The sequence below is a fragment of the Neoarius graeffei genome, chromosome 12 (genome assembly GCF_027579695.1).
Source record: "Neoarius graeffei isolate fNeoGra1 chromosome 12, fNeoGra1.pri, whole genome shotgun sequence".
NCBI lineage: Eukaryota > Metazoa > Chordata > Actinopteri > Siluriformes > Ariidae > Neoarius > Neoarius graeffei.
Window position 1 is genome coordinate 8,157,806 of NC_083580.1, and position 13,076 is coordinate 8,170,881.

Consider the following 13,076-nt stretch of genomic DNA (forward strand, 5'->3'; position numbering starts at 1 on the left):
AGTGAGCTGAGGTAGCTAGCTAATGCTAAGATATATGAGATGAAGTTTGAGCTCAGTCTGCTTTTTTTGTCAACTTCTTTCTGGGTTATGTCTCTCGCTTTGGTGCGTTTTTTGTGTGTATAGATAGAATTGATATCTAATTAAAGCAGGGTTGTGAGAGAAATGGAGCTAACAGGTCAGTGTGTTAGCCTGAGGTTTACGCGGGAGGAGAACTTTTCCTCTACTCACAGGCTTCAAGTCTGCACATCGCCTCACTGACTGCAGTCCTTTTATACCCTGCGCTGCTGAATTCTCTTTTCTGATTGGTCAGTTTGCTCACACTTCCGCCCTGGTAGTAGTTCCGGCTTGAATTCAAATCACAGTTTTATATCAATGCGCTCGTTTTAATATGTTGTTGATTGCTTTACACACAGGAACTATATACAGGACACCTGATTTCAACGGAGTTCCATTTTCATGGAGTCTTGGCGTCATTTTCCTTTTTAACAGGTGCTCTTTTGCGGTTTTATTTCCATCCAAATTGACCGTAACCATATTCAGATTAGATGAAAATCTCTCGTCTGTCTGGACAGCGATTAAAATTACTACCAAAGGAGTGAGTAATTCGGTCTGAGAAATTTTCTTAGAGGAGGATTGAGGAAAACGCAGACGTGGTCACCGTTTTTCCTAGACGGTAATAAAGTAAGTCGCGAAGGACCTGCAGATTAGGAAATTCCCGAAGAACCTTGAGTTTTTCTTTTATTTATCTTCCATTCATTCCAAATACCACCACTATTGCACTTCTTTTCTCTTGTCATCTCATTATCTCAAGCCGCTTTATCCTGTTCTACAGGGTCGCCCGTAGTCAGCTGGGATAGGCTCCGGCTTGCCTGCGACCCTGTAGAACAGGATAAAGCGGCTAGAGATGATGAGATGAGATACTGATTTTCGTGACGTCACGTGCGGGACGCCTCCTTCTGAATCTTACGTCAGCGCTGGTTTAAAATGGTTAACAGATGTATCGTAGGAGGGTGTAGCAACACCAATCTTGATGGGATTAGTACTCATCGTTTTCCAAAAGACCGGACAATGAGAGAGAAACGGGAGCGCTTGGTCTACACAGGCCGTGCACTGAAACCGTGCAAAGCTCGCGCAGCTTGCTGGCGTTTCCGCAGGTAACGTCACGATTCTGGCTCCAGATTCTCTTGGGATTTTTCCAGACGCGTTTTGTTGTTTTATTTTTTTCTGCTGTAGACGGATGGCCTTGTGTAAAATTACCCTTCTGGATGAGTGTGTAAAGGGACATACTTTCATATATATATATATATATATATATATATATATATATATATATATATATATATAAAAAACGAAATTGGTCCAGAATTTGCACTTTAATGCACATTCATGGGTGCAAAGCACATATATCGATGCAGGGTTTTTTCTAGAAAAATTTAGTATGAGGGTGCTCACCATGGCGAGGGAGCGAAGTGGGGGGGGATGGTGCCGGTTGTCCCCCCGGCCGTGCAAAGCCTTTGAAAAATGCTCCAATGGGACATTCTGAGGCTATCTGAGAGGGAAATTGTAACAAATTCTGTCAACATTGAAAAAGAAAGAAGTAATCTTCTTCTGCCCCGGACAGTCTTTCTTCCGCTTCGTGCCGCGGGATGACATCTTTAAATGCCCAAGTGTCAACAAAAACAACTCGCAAACTACTTCTGTCAAAAGCTCCCGCGCCGGTGGGTGAAAGGTCATTCAGTCTCGAGAAATCTCGCTCTACAAGTCAGCTGACCTTGTATGTAACCCATGTCAGATCTCACGAGAGCAGCCGTGACAAGTAAACAACATGGCGCCTCAGTCTGAAAAATGCCAATTTGGATTGTTTTTGCACCGTCTGGCGGTGTATCTACTATGATTGGAATATTTTTGGAGCAATTATAACGTATTTGATGATCAGACACATTGTCACGTAGTGTTGCTGGGATGTTTTCACGGAGTCGGTAAGGGGGCGCACGCCGAGAGTAAGAGGGCGCAGCGCCCCTGTTCCCCCGTTTAGACGAAAGCCTGTCGATGTATACTTTTTATCGTTACAGAGATGTCCAGCGACTGGCAGGTTTTCTCCGCCAACATGCACGGTCTGTGCCGGCGACTCAATCCCAGGAAAAAAAACCCTTGCTTTTAAACGTTCAAGCATTTTATATCGTCTCCGCTGCCCATAATTTGCTGCAAATCAAATTATTTCACCATGAAATTGTCTTCGATTTGAGTTTAGCATGACCCAAAGCGACGCTGTGTTTGTTGATAGATTCTCGCGCTCTGATTGGCTGAGCCGGACCACGTGACCACGGTGTAGCGCATGTAGTTATGTTTCAGAGCCAGGCAGCGTACTACAGAGGGTAACTGAGAAAGCCAAGCGCGTGTGCGCGCGCACACATCTGGAGGGAAATTTCAGGTGTATTTTTCAAGTATTTTACAGAAGCCATGTCAATTTAAAATTTTTCTCAGGGGGCGGGGCAATGCCCCAAGACCCGTCTCTCGCATAAGCACGCCTTTGGCACCTTTTGCAAATTCCAGAGTCACCACCTACTTTTTTAAAATCCAGCTACTTGAGATTTTCTGGAGAACCCTGGTTACAATTTTATCCGTATATTGTATAGTCGGCTTGTCCTTGGGACTTTTTAAGTTTTTTAAAATTCTATTTTATGTTGTACAGTGTGTCTCTTTTCACATGTCTGGTTCTCTTGCTGCTGTAACGTAATTTCACGGCTTGGGATCAGTAAAGTATTGTCTGTCTATCTATCCATCCCAGAATTCACCCCGTGTTAATTTAACCCCAGTCAAAAAGGGTTTAAGATTAAGCAGAGCGTCCTGTGTGAAGTGTTACTCAAGCACCTGTACAATAAAGTTAGCCCAGGGCCACTTGTAAACTGAATCCCCATCCCGATAAGGCATAAATACACGTCTGTGATTTCCTACACAGGTGATGTTTGTTTTTATCCGGGGTGTGGGAAGTTGTCTGATTGCTGCTTTTGTTATTTTTAGCCTTGTACCAGTTGTAAAAGTAGTCAGCAAGTTTTCCATGACAGGAAAACCTTCAGGGCAGAGTTATTGCTTATAACGCTCGTGGTATTGCATAAGTGACGACAGGAACACGCTTGCCTCGCACGATGTGCAAAGCCATGTTCGTTGTTGAATTGCTGATCTATATACAAGAGAAATCAAATGCTCTAGGAATGTTATCAACTTCAGGGTGGAAGCAGTAATGCCACTTAGCATTTGTACACATCGCAATAGCCTATCGTTGATTGATTGATTAACTTTGACAGCTTGTCTTGTCATGTACTTAAAGAGAGTACTTCACTGTCTGGCACTTTTTTTTTTATTTAAATATATGAAGTCTTAGGGCGGCACGGTGGTGTAGTGGTTAGCGCTGTCGCCTCACAGCAAGAAGGTCCGGGTTCGAGCCCCGTGGCCGGCGAGGGCCTTTCTGTGTGGAGTTTGCATGTTCTCCCCGTGGGTTTCCTCCGGGTGCTCCGGTTTCCCCCACAGTCCAAAGACATGCAGGTTAGGTTAACTGGTGACTCTAAATTGAGCGTAGGTGTGAATGTGAGTGTGAATGGTTGTCTGTGTCTATGTGTCAGCCCTGTGATGACCTGGCGACTTGTCCAGGGTGTACCCCGCCTTTCGCCCGTAGTCAGCTGGGATAGGCTCCGGCTTGCCTGCGACCTTGTAGAACAGGATAAAGTGGCTAGAGATAATGAGATGAGATATGAAGTCTTTGGGAAACTTGTTTTCGAAGCAGTAATCTGATCAGAATCAGATATCAGCGAAGAAAGTTTAAAAGTAATCTACACTATTAGGGTGTTCACACGGCACATATTTGCATCGATGCTGCACCGATGTATTTTGTTGCGATATATCTTACACCGGTGTAAATTTTGCGCAGCGTTCACACGTCACAACCCTGCTTACTAGAGAGAAGCGTGTTAGCACCGGTGCAGCCCCACTTGCGGTCACACGGCAGTTTCTGCGACCGTGTTATAGTAGCAAAAACTTTATTACTATCATTTCCTTTGATAGTAATAAAGTTTTGATATTTCCTTTTATTACTATCATTTCCTATCATTATTACTATCATTTCCGATAGTAATAATGCGGAAATGAAATATGCGCATGCGTGAAAATGTACTTCTTTTTCCCGGTTGTCATGGCATCACCAAGCGCCGGGAAAACAACGTGGATGAAGACACCAGTGTTGCCAGATATTGCTGACGTTTTCCATCCCAAAATATGTTCAAATCCGTCAAAATGCACTTAAAACTGCCAAATCTGGCAACACTGGAAGACACGCAGTTCTGTTGTTGTTGATATTCGCCATTTTGGAAGCGCAAAATACCAGGATGCAAGTTATGCAATGCCCGTATATAATCAACTCTCGTCACGCGTAGCGAGTCTACCCCTGTAGCGTTCAGACGTCCCATTTTATATCGGTGCTGCCCCGCAAACTAGCATTTACTCCGGAGTAAATTTCTTAAACCACCTCCCGAGCAGGGTTAGATTTGCACCGGTTTAAGCAGCTTTCAGGGGCTACACCGGTATAACTTTGTACCGTGTGAACGCTCTACCGGGGCAGCCCCGGTGCTACACCGGAGTAAAAGTTGCCGTGTGAACACCCCTTATGTGTCTTTCACATTAGACATGTTACAGATGAAGCGCTTATTAGGGATGTAACGATATGCGTATCGAAATCGCGATACGCAGAGCCACGATCCGTATCGCGATACAAGAAGGCAGAATCGCGGTACACCCTTTCAAACTTCTCCTCAGCCCAAAAACAGAGGCGCTTCCAAACTTCAATTTATGAATACTTTACTTTTTATTTAAATTACATTTTAAACTTACTTAAATTACTTTTATTTTTTTATATCTATTAGTAAGTCGTTTTTTCGCCGACCTGCGACAATCTTCTGCGAGTCACGCAACGTCCACACTCGCCACTGGCAGAGCATTCGTTTCTTTTAAGCGGTCGCCATTCTGGTTGCGACGCGGGGAGCGAATCTGTAAACAAGCAGCTCATTGGCTGGCTAGGTGTGCCACAAGCCAATCACAATCACTTGACCGGAAAGGCATGCAGTGTTGCCAGATTGGGCAGGTTTAGGTGCTTTTTGGCTGGTTTTGAACATATTTTGGGGTGGAAAACGTTAGCAATATCTGGCAACACTGAAGGCGTGTCTGCTTGGGCGGAAGCCTTCTGCGGCAGTTACATTTTGACACGCGAGCAATGTTTCACCATAAAAATTCCGTAATTTCCATCTGTTTTCCGCGATCACAGAAAATCATTGGCCCTATGAGAGTGAGACAGTGAGAGAGCCACCCCCCCAAAAAAAATCTTAACGGATTTACACGATTTGGAAAAATGATTTTTTCAGAACGGAAAAAAAACAGAGCTTCCGGCTCAACAGTATTATTTTGAGAAATAAAACAGTCTTTGGATATACATTTGTTCATTTTTGCATACATATTACTCATTCTCTGCAGTGGTCTGAATTATTTGTTATTAAATAGTTAATGTAAGTAAATGTTAATAAGTCAAATTTACTACTTTAAAAAAACATTTAAAAAAAAATCGTGGGCGTATCGAATCGTGGGTGAAAAATCGCGATACGAATCGAATCGTGAGTTGGGTGTATCGTTACAGCCCTAGCGCTTATATATATTATGTTGAAGTAATTTGCGAGAGGATTTTTATTACTTCCTTTGAATGTTTAACCACATAACCTATGCCGTTTTGGTTCCTTGTTTTGCCAGAGGTTACAAGGTCAGGTCCTGCAATGGGATGTCGTCTTCCTCGGATGAGTGAAACCAAGCGCCAAACCCATAGAGAGCGTCTGTCGAAACCTGTGCAGTAGCATCAGATTTGTGCAGAGCCGGCACGCCGACGAAAGCAGCAGCAGCAGCTCTGCCGCCGAACCGAAATGTCGGATGTCACGTCACCAACTCCAGAACCTCCTCAAATCGTCAACCCTCCACCTCCCGAGGTGACGAATGCCACTAAGCCCGGGCGCAAGACCAATCAGCTGCAGTACATGCAGAATGTCGTGGTCAAGACTCTGTGGAGGCATCAGTTCGCCTGGCCTTTCTACCAGCCTGTTGATGCCGTCAAGCTCGGATTGCCAGTGAGTGGAGCTCGCGGGGTGAGGTGGGGTGGGGTGGGGCGCTGCTTGCCTGCCAAATATGGCAAATATGATCATATCTTCAGTGTATAAAAATACACCGAGTAACAAGGAGCTATAAAAGCTCTAACGATAACGAGGATACTTATCAAAGTGCATTTTGAAACATGGTCATGTGACTGATCTCTGGTTACACTTTCTGACTTGTTTACTTCCACTCGTCATGCGAGGTCACTAGAGTTGATGATAATTTTTTTTTAAACAGCTGTTGATTGTAACGTACTCTATATTGATGGCGTTTTGCTCCGTGCTTTCAGTTCACACACGAAGCCTGGTTTGTGTTGCTTTTATTGATTTATTTTTCTTTTCCTTTTCTATTAGGACTATCATAAGATAATAAAGAATCCGATGGACATGGGTACCATCAAGAAAAGGCTGGAGAACGTGTACTACTGGAGCGCCAGCGAATGTATGCAAGACTTCAATACAATGTTTACCAACTGTTACATATACAACAAGGTGAGCGGTGGAAAGTCAACACGTCATGTTAAGTGTGTAATGGTGCACTCAAGGCAGTGGGTGTGTCTCTAGTAAACTGGGATTTGAAAAAAAGACATGGCACATGTTACTGGAAATGTGTTTAAAAAAAAACTTGCGTTGTTGTTGGTAATGTTGCAAGCTTTCAGAAAGCGAGTCATTCTGTATAGTTTACATAATAATAATGATTTATCAGAGTTTCCATAAATACGGCTCTTCACCTGATGTATACATACTCTACTAATGTTAAAAATACTAAATACATGTGTTATTTACCAGCTGGGAGGTCCGTATCTTGAAATACCGTGACCGAGGTCTTGAAAGTATTCAAGACCTGGAAGGACCCATGGCATGGTGGTTTGTTGATGCTTTAAACGGGCTCGTGGAGGTTTCCGGATGTTATATCCGCAGCCTTTTTCGAAATGAACCCTCGGCACGTAGATATAGCCTCCTTGGAGAAAGCCCCATTTCGGCGCTTTTCCCAGTGCGTCGTTTTGCTAATGAGAAGCATGGAGGTGGGGGCGGGCCATGGGGGGAGGGGCTTGACCAAGCTGCGGGCATGCTACCTGTGTGTGAACAGTAGCAATGGCAGGTCAAGCAACATGCTGCATGCTTTTTGGTTTTGTAGCTTAGAGTACCTGGCTAACTGCAGGAAGCGGTTAGCTGCACAGCTAATGTAGCCATTGCAAGGCTAACGTGGCACCGATTTTAAAACACGGCAAAACGACTTAACAGTTATACACTTACTTGTTCGGTGTTTGTGGCTGATGCGGCAGGGATGCTTGGTACGGACCCAGGCTTCAGTGACAGTTGATGTGCAAAACCTGCCCTGTACTGTCCCAAGTTGTGGAAACATTCATCAGGAAAATGCTTCCGACGAACATACACCGTCTTAGGTAGACTCGACGGCGTATTATTGGAGTAAATAAAATTAAGCCACTGCGTCTTCAGGGGCTCTCCCGTCGGCAGTAAAAACAGACTCCTTTCTGTGTTGTCACATCCATGTACAGTGCAATTTCCATGTTTCGCTCGCTTAGGTGGTGCCATGTTGTTGTGTCCTCTATGGTCTCCTCACTACAAAATTGAAGTGACGTATCTATGGTGGCAACTTTTGAGCTGGGTGGGCAATCCATACAGTGGGTGGGAATCCAGAGGGGGGGTGTGGGGATCATCTCCTTTGCTGACGTAGTAAAGGGAAGAGCCTATCAACGCGCCATTTTGACGTGCCATTCTCAAATGTTGACAAAGGGTGGGCATAGTTTGGTTTACACATTGACATTTCTAGCCACTGGGGTGACTTAAGAAGGTCAGAGGAACTCATTTTAACGTTAAAAAACCTCAGAAAGTGAAAATTTCATGCCATGGGACCTTTAAGCTGGTAAATAATAATATATTTATTTTTTTCTTTGCCAAATTCTAACAGAAAACGAGAGCGCCCAAAAGGGAAAACCTAACCCAGCTGAGCCGCCGTTTTGAATCCTCATTCACGGCTGTAATGCAAATTGCTTCCTCCTCAGTATACAAGTGCACTTCCATGGCAGGAAAAAAACTACATTTTGCTGCGTATGTAGTCGCCTATTTATACAAAATTGAGTCATTCAGGGGTGGCACGGTGGTGTAGTGGTTAGCGCTGTCGCCTCACAGCAAGAAGGTCCGGGTTCGAGCCCCGTGGCCGGCGAGGGCCTTTCTGTGCGGAGTTTGCATGTTCTCCCCGTGTCCGCGTGGGTTTCCTCCGGGTGCTCCGGTTTCCCCCACAGTCCAAAGACATGCAGGTTAGGTTAACTGGTGACTCTAAATTGACCGTAGGTGTGAATGTGAGTGTGAATGGTTGTCTGTGTCTATGTGTCAGCCCTGTGATGACCTGGCGACTTGTCCAGGGTGTATCCCGCCTTTCGCCCGTAGTCAGCTGGGATAGGCTCCAGCTCGCCTGCGACCCTGTAGAACAGGATAAAGCGGCTAGAGATAATGAGATGAGTCATTCAGGATTCAGCCATGTTTTTGCTCGGTGTTAGCAAGTTAGAGGTTTTTAGCTTTCTCCTGAAATGTTTTCTTTTATTTCTTCTTCCTCAGGGTAGTAAAACTCGCTTTCGCTGTGAAGACTGTCGTTATCGCTATCCATGCTGTAAAATTAATGCTGTTCTCCTGAGAAATGGTGGCAAAAATTTATAAGATTTTTGATTTTATAAATAAATCTTAAAAAAAAAGATAAATGTTAACAAAAAATGCTACTATTTGTTGTTGTGAACGAGCAAGTCGCCAGAGGTCCGCAACTGGGCTGTGTACCGTAGGATACGGACCCGCTCGCCAGCCAATCAGAGTGCAGGATTTGGACCATGAAAAAAATAATTGTTCACCTTTTAATACTAAATATAAAAGATAAGAGAATTTCCTATCTTGAGGTATAACTTTTATGGACAGAATTTCTAGGCGCAGCCAAGGGGCGGAGGGTGTCCAGTTTCAAGTGCAGGAGTTGAAGTATATCGTGGGTTTTGTTTGAGTGAGGGTAAGGGGGAGCGGGAGTTGGACAGACGGATCGGGGCAGCGTCAGCAGTGATGCAGACGCTAAACCGGTCTGTCGTGGTAAAGAGAGAGCTGAGCCAAAAGGCAAACCTTTTAATTATACTGGTCCATCTACGTTCCCACTCTCGCCTATGGTCACGAGCTGTGGGTAGTGACCGAAAGAATGAGATCGCGGATACAAGCGGTAGAAATGAGTTTTCTCTGCAGGGTGGCTGGGATCTCTGTTAGAGACAGGGTGAGAAGCTTGGTTATTCGGGAGAGATTCGGAGTAGAACCGCTGCTCCTCCACATCGAAAGGAGTCAGTTGAGGTGGTTCAGGCACCTTGTTAGGATGCCCCCTGGACGCCTCCCAAGGGAGGTTTTCTGGGCATGCCGCACCGGGAGGAGACCCCGGGGCAGACCCAGGACACGCTGGAGAGATTACACATCTCGGCTGGCCTGGGAGCGCCTCGGTATTCCCCTGGAAAAGCTGGTGGAGGTGGCCGGGAAGAGGCAAGTCTGGGCTGCTCTGCTTAGGCTGCTACCCCCGCGATCCAGATAAGCGGTAGAAGATGAATGGATGGAGATGCACAAAAAAACCCTTCACTAAATATTGGAGATGTGTAAAAAATAAGTCAGATTTAAAATTTGAGCAATACTCATCAGCGGTCCATCGTTAGCGATGATGACTGCTTCATTAGGACGTGCAGAAATGCAGATGGGTAACCAGGATGACACGAACGGCCTGGCCGAGCCACCGTGTAATGTCTTTCCTCGTGAGCTCTCGCGTACTATAGACCCTTTTCACTCACGTGACCTTCGTAAGCGCAACCGCCATTTTGGACCTGAAGAAATAACGGTTTATGGCACAGACCCTTTCGGTTCTCGCTCATCTCGCTGCTACAATGACTGCTTCGACTGCAACAATAATACCTAACACACATTTAAGTATCCGTCGTAAAGACGTGAAACTCGTCGAGTGACGAGTGTGTTCATTGATAAGCTAACACAATCTAAAAGTAGACATACCATCACACTGCCCTGGCGCTGTGTACAGTTTACCTTCTATGGTTTGTGCACTCGCTATTTGCCATTACTTTCTCCAACCCAGTGTTCGAACTATGCCGATATTTTCAGGGGGTCCCTTTTTTTTCCCTTTGGGGGGGGGGCGCTTGCGCTTGTCTCAGAGCGCGGATCTCCAAACACATGAGAAGCCTATCTTACGCACATATCACGCGGACTCCACGTACGCATCGCGTCTGAAGTCATAACTCATCAGGGGAAATCGTGTCCGCATTGGCATGTTCAAAAAACAACCTCGCGTCAACTATGATACCACACGCAAGAAAAAAAAACAGTCAGGCTACTCAACACATCTGATCCACAGCAGCACCAAAGCATCACTGGAAATCATGTCAACAACCAATCTTCCATTTCAACACGCGTCAACAAACAAACGGCACCACAAACATGAACGAATCGGTCAGGCTACCGATTCCAAACCCACAGCAGACGAATAATTAAATGCATCTTACCTTAAAGCAGAATCGACCACAAAGGAAGTCCGTTGGCACTGTTGGCACACTTCCTTTCTACTAGTTTGTGTCCCCAACCTGGCAGCAGCAGTCGTTGTCATATCGGTTTATTTTATCTTTGATGTAAACACAACACTTCGGATATGCAAATGCTTCCCGTTACACACGATTGCTATGTCAATAAACATCATTTTGCCAATATTTTAGAGACCATCCATCTTCTCCGTCGGTCAGCATCTGTCGGGATCCGATAAAATGATAAATCTTGACTTGTGTGTTGATGGTTACTACATCCAGGTGCACAACAATATAATGGCATGATGGAAGTCTTGCTGAAAGTAAAAACTTTCTTTGATGGCTATATTCCTTTCGATGCTTCGCCGTCGTTCCTCGTTGTTGGCTGTGGTAGACTACTGGTAGTACATGTCCAAAATGGCGGCCGCGTTTGTCGTGACGTCACGTGAAAAGGGTCCATACTCCTCTCCAAACGAAGCACTTTGCGCAGTACAGTAAGACAAACAATGTCGTGCCCCCATCATGTTGTTTCTTTGGACCTCCAGACCCGATGTCAGGTGGTGCACAAAAGTGCCCCAGACCTGACGGGTATGGAAGTTGCCCCGCAGTGACGATTGACTTGCCGAGTGATGCTATTTGACTGGCTCTTCCACATGCCATCTGGTGGTGCACCATTGACCCTGTTGGGTTCATCTGCCACATTGCACCGAAAAGCACCCTGCTGCCAGCACCTTATTGGTGATGTACTATTTCACCTATAGCTGGAACCCAGGCAGGTGCTAGCACTCCGGGTCAGAGCGGCCCAAAGAGCAATGGTGATTTAAGCAGTAACTCCACTTTCCCCAATACTCGAGTCCTCCTGGACCTGAGACTCACCACTGGTTGCAACTTAGGCCCAATTCTAATTTCTACCCCTCCCCCTCCTCCTTCCCCTCCCCCTTCCCCTTGGCCCTTCCCCTTGAAACTGAGCTACAAGGGATAGGGCTTGAAATTCAACCCTTACGTATTGGGATAGCCCTTCAACGATCGCATACGTCATCGCGTACCTCCGTCAGCGTTTACGTTAGCAAAACGCGACCAAATGCGTCATTGGCTGCGACCAGCCGCTACAGTCAGAGCCAGAGGCAGAACCAGAAATCTCTGCTGGCAGGGTGTGATTTGTTATCTAACACCACTGAATGGGATATCTTTGGCGCTTCATGCACCACATCCGACAGAATGAGGTGTCAGAACACTCATGTAAACAATAAAAGCGAGAATAACAGAACAAAACGTACGCAGTCAAGCAACCGAAAACAATACTCACTCCCAAAGCTTTTTAGCACCAGCTTGGATTTCAGAAATCGCTGCTCATTCTCAGCTCGAAAGCGAATCAAGCGGCGTGTTTCCTCTGGATAACAACTTAAAACACGTAAATAATGGAGAAAATACATTTATGACAATCTTTCGCCGCGGGAACCGCCATCTTTCTGAAATCCGCATGAAATCTCGCTGAAATCCGCATGGCATTGTGGGAAATCACTCAAACCCCTTCGTTCGGAGTCAGCTCCAGGAAAATCTCCGTTTGGAGGGGTACAGAAGCCCTACCCCTTCCCCTACCCCTCCGCGTTAACTGGGATTGGGATACCCCTACCCCTTCATGTGAACGCGCAAAATGGAGGGGAAGGGCTAAGGGGTTGGTCCAAGGGGTGAAATGGGATTCGGCCTTAGTCATACCCAGGACTGAAGTAATACTGTGATACTCCTAGAGGAAAAGTTATAAAACAAAGTGAAGGAATTAAACAGTATGATTACCTAATTGATGAATAAAAAGTGTAAATGAAACAGCAATAGTATAATAAAGGGGGGGAAGGCTGTGTAGCAATAAACAAATTAATAATAAGCACGAAGATCCTAATGAGAATTATACTGATAAAGTTAAACTAGATTTGGGTCCGTCTCAGAAACTGGTCTCTTATTTGGGACATTATGGTCAAAAAATAAATTTTCTAATTTTGCTATTTTTTATTTTTTGCATTTACCTAACACTCAATGTTTCTTTTGTCATGTTTAATAAGAATAAAGATAGTATCTTGCTTTATCTGGCTTCCACTGTGGAAATTTTTTTTGATTACAATTCAAACCTTTTATAAAATTGATTTACATATAAAATAACTCCATCAAGAATTAAAGCCCCTCCTTCACAGATGAGTGAAAATATTGAATAAATTTCCTCTTTTTGATTGCTTGGGTTAAAAATGCCAAGTTATGATGACTGAATTGATGATTCACTTAAATATGAATAATATGATACAGTTTGGGTATTTGATACGGCGAAATAGGACACAATGGAAAGATG

At 44.9% G+C, this 13,076-nt stretch overlaps 1 protein-coding gene across 7 annotated transcripts in view; it reads left to right on the forward strand.

Moving 5' to 3' along the window:
- brd3a (bromodomain containing 3a) overlaps positions 1–13,076 on the forward strand; it is a 43,972-nt gene that overhangs the window by 784 nt on the left and 30,112 nt on the right. For 5 of the 7 annotated variants that reach the window (XM_060935454.1, XM_060935459.1, XM_060935458.1 and 2 more), the window contains exons 2-3: positions 5,788–6,155; positions 6,534–6,671. In XM_060935454.1, coding sequence (XP_060791437.1) covers positions 5,955–6,155; positions 6,534–6,671 — 339 coding nt within the window. In that variant the 5' untranslated portion in view covers positions 5,788–5,954. Of the gene's footprint in view, positions 1–216; positions 306–413; positions 490–660; positions 682–5,787; positions 6,156–6,533; positions 6,672–13,076 lie in introns of those variants that run through there. The other 2 variants (XM_060935456.1, XM_060935457.1) reach the window with 2 other exon arrangements.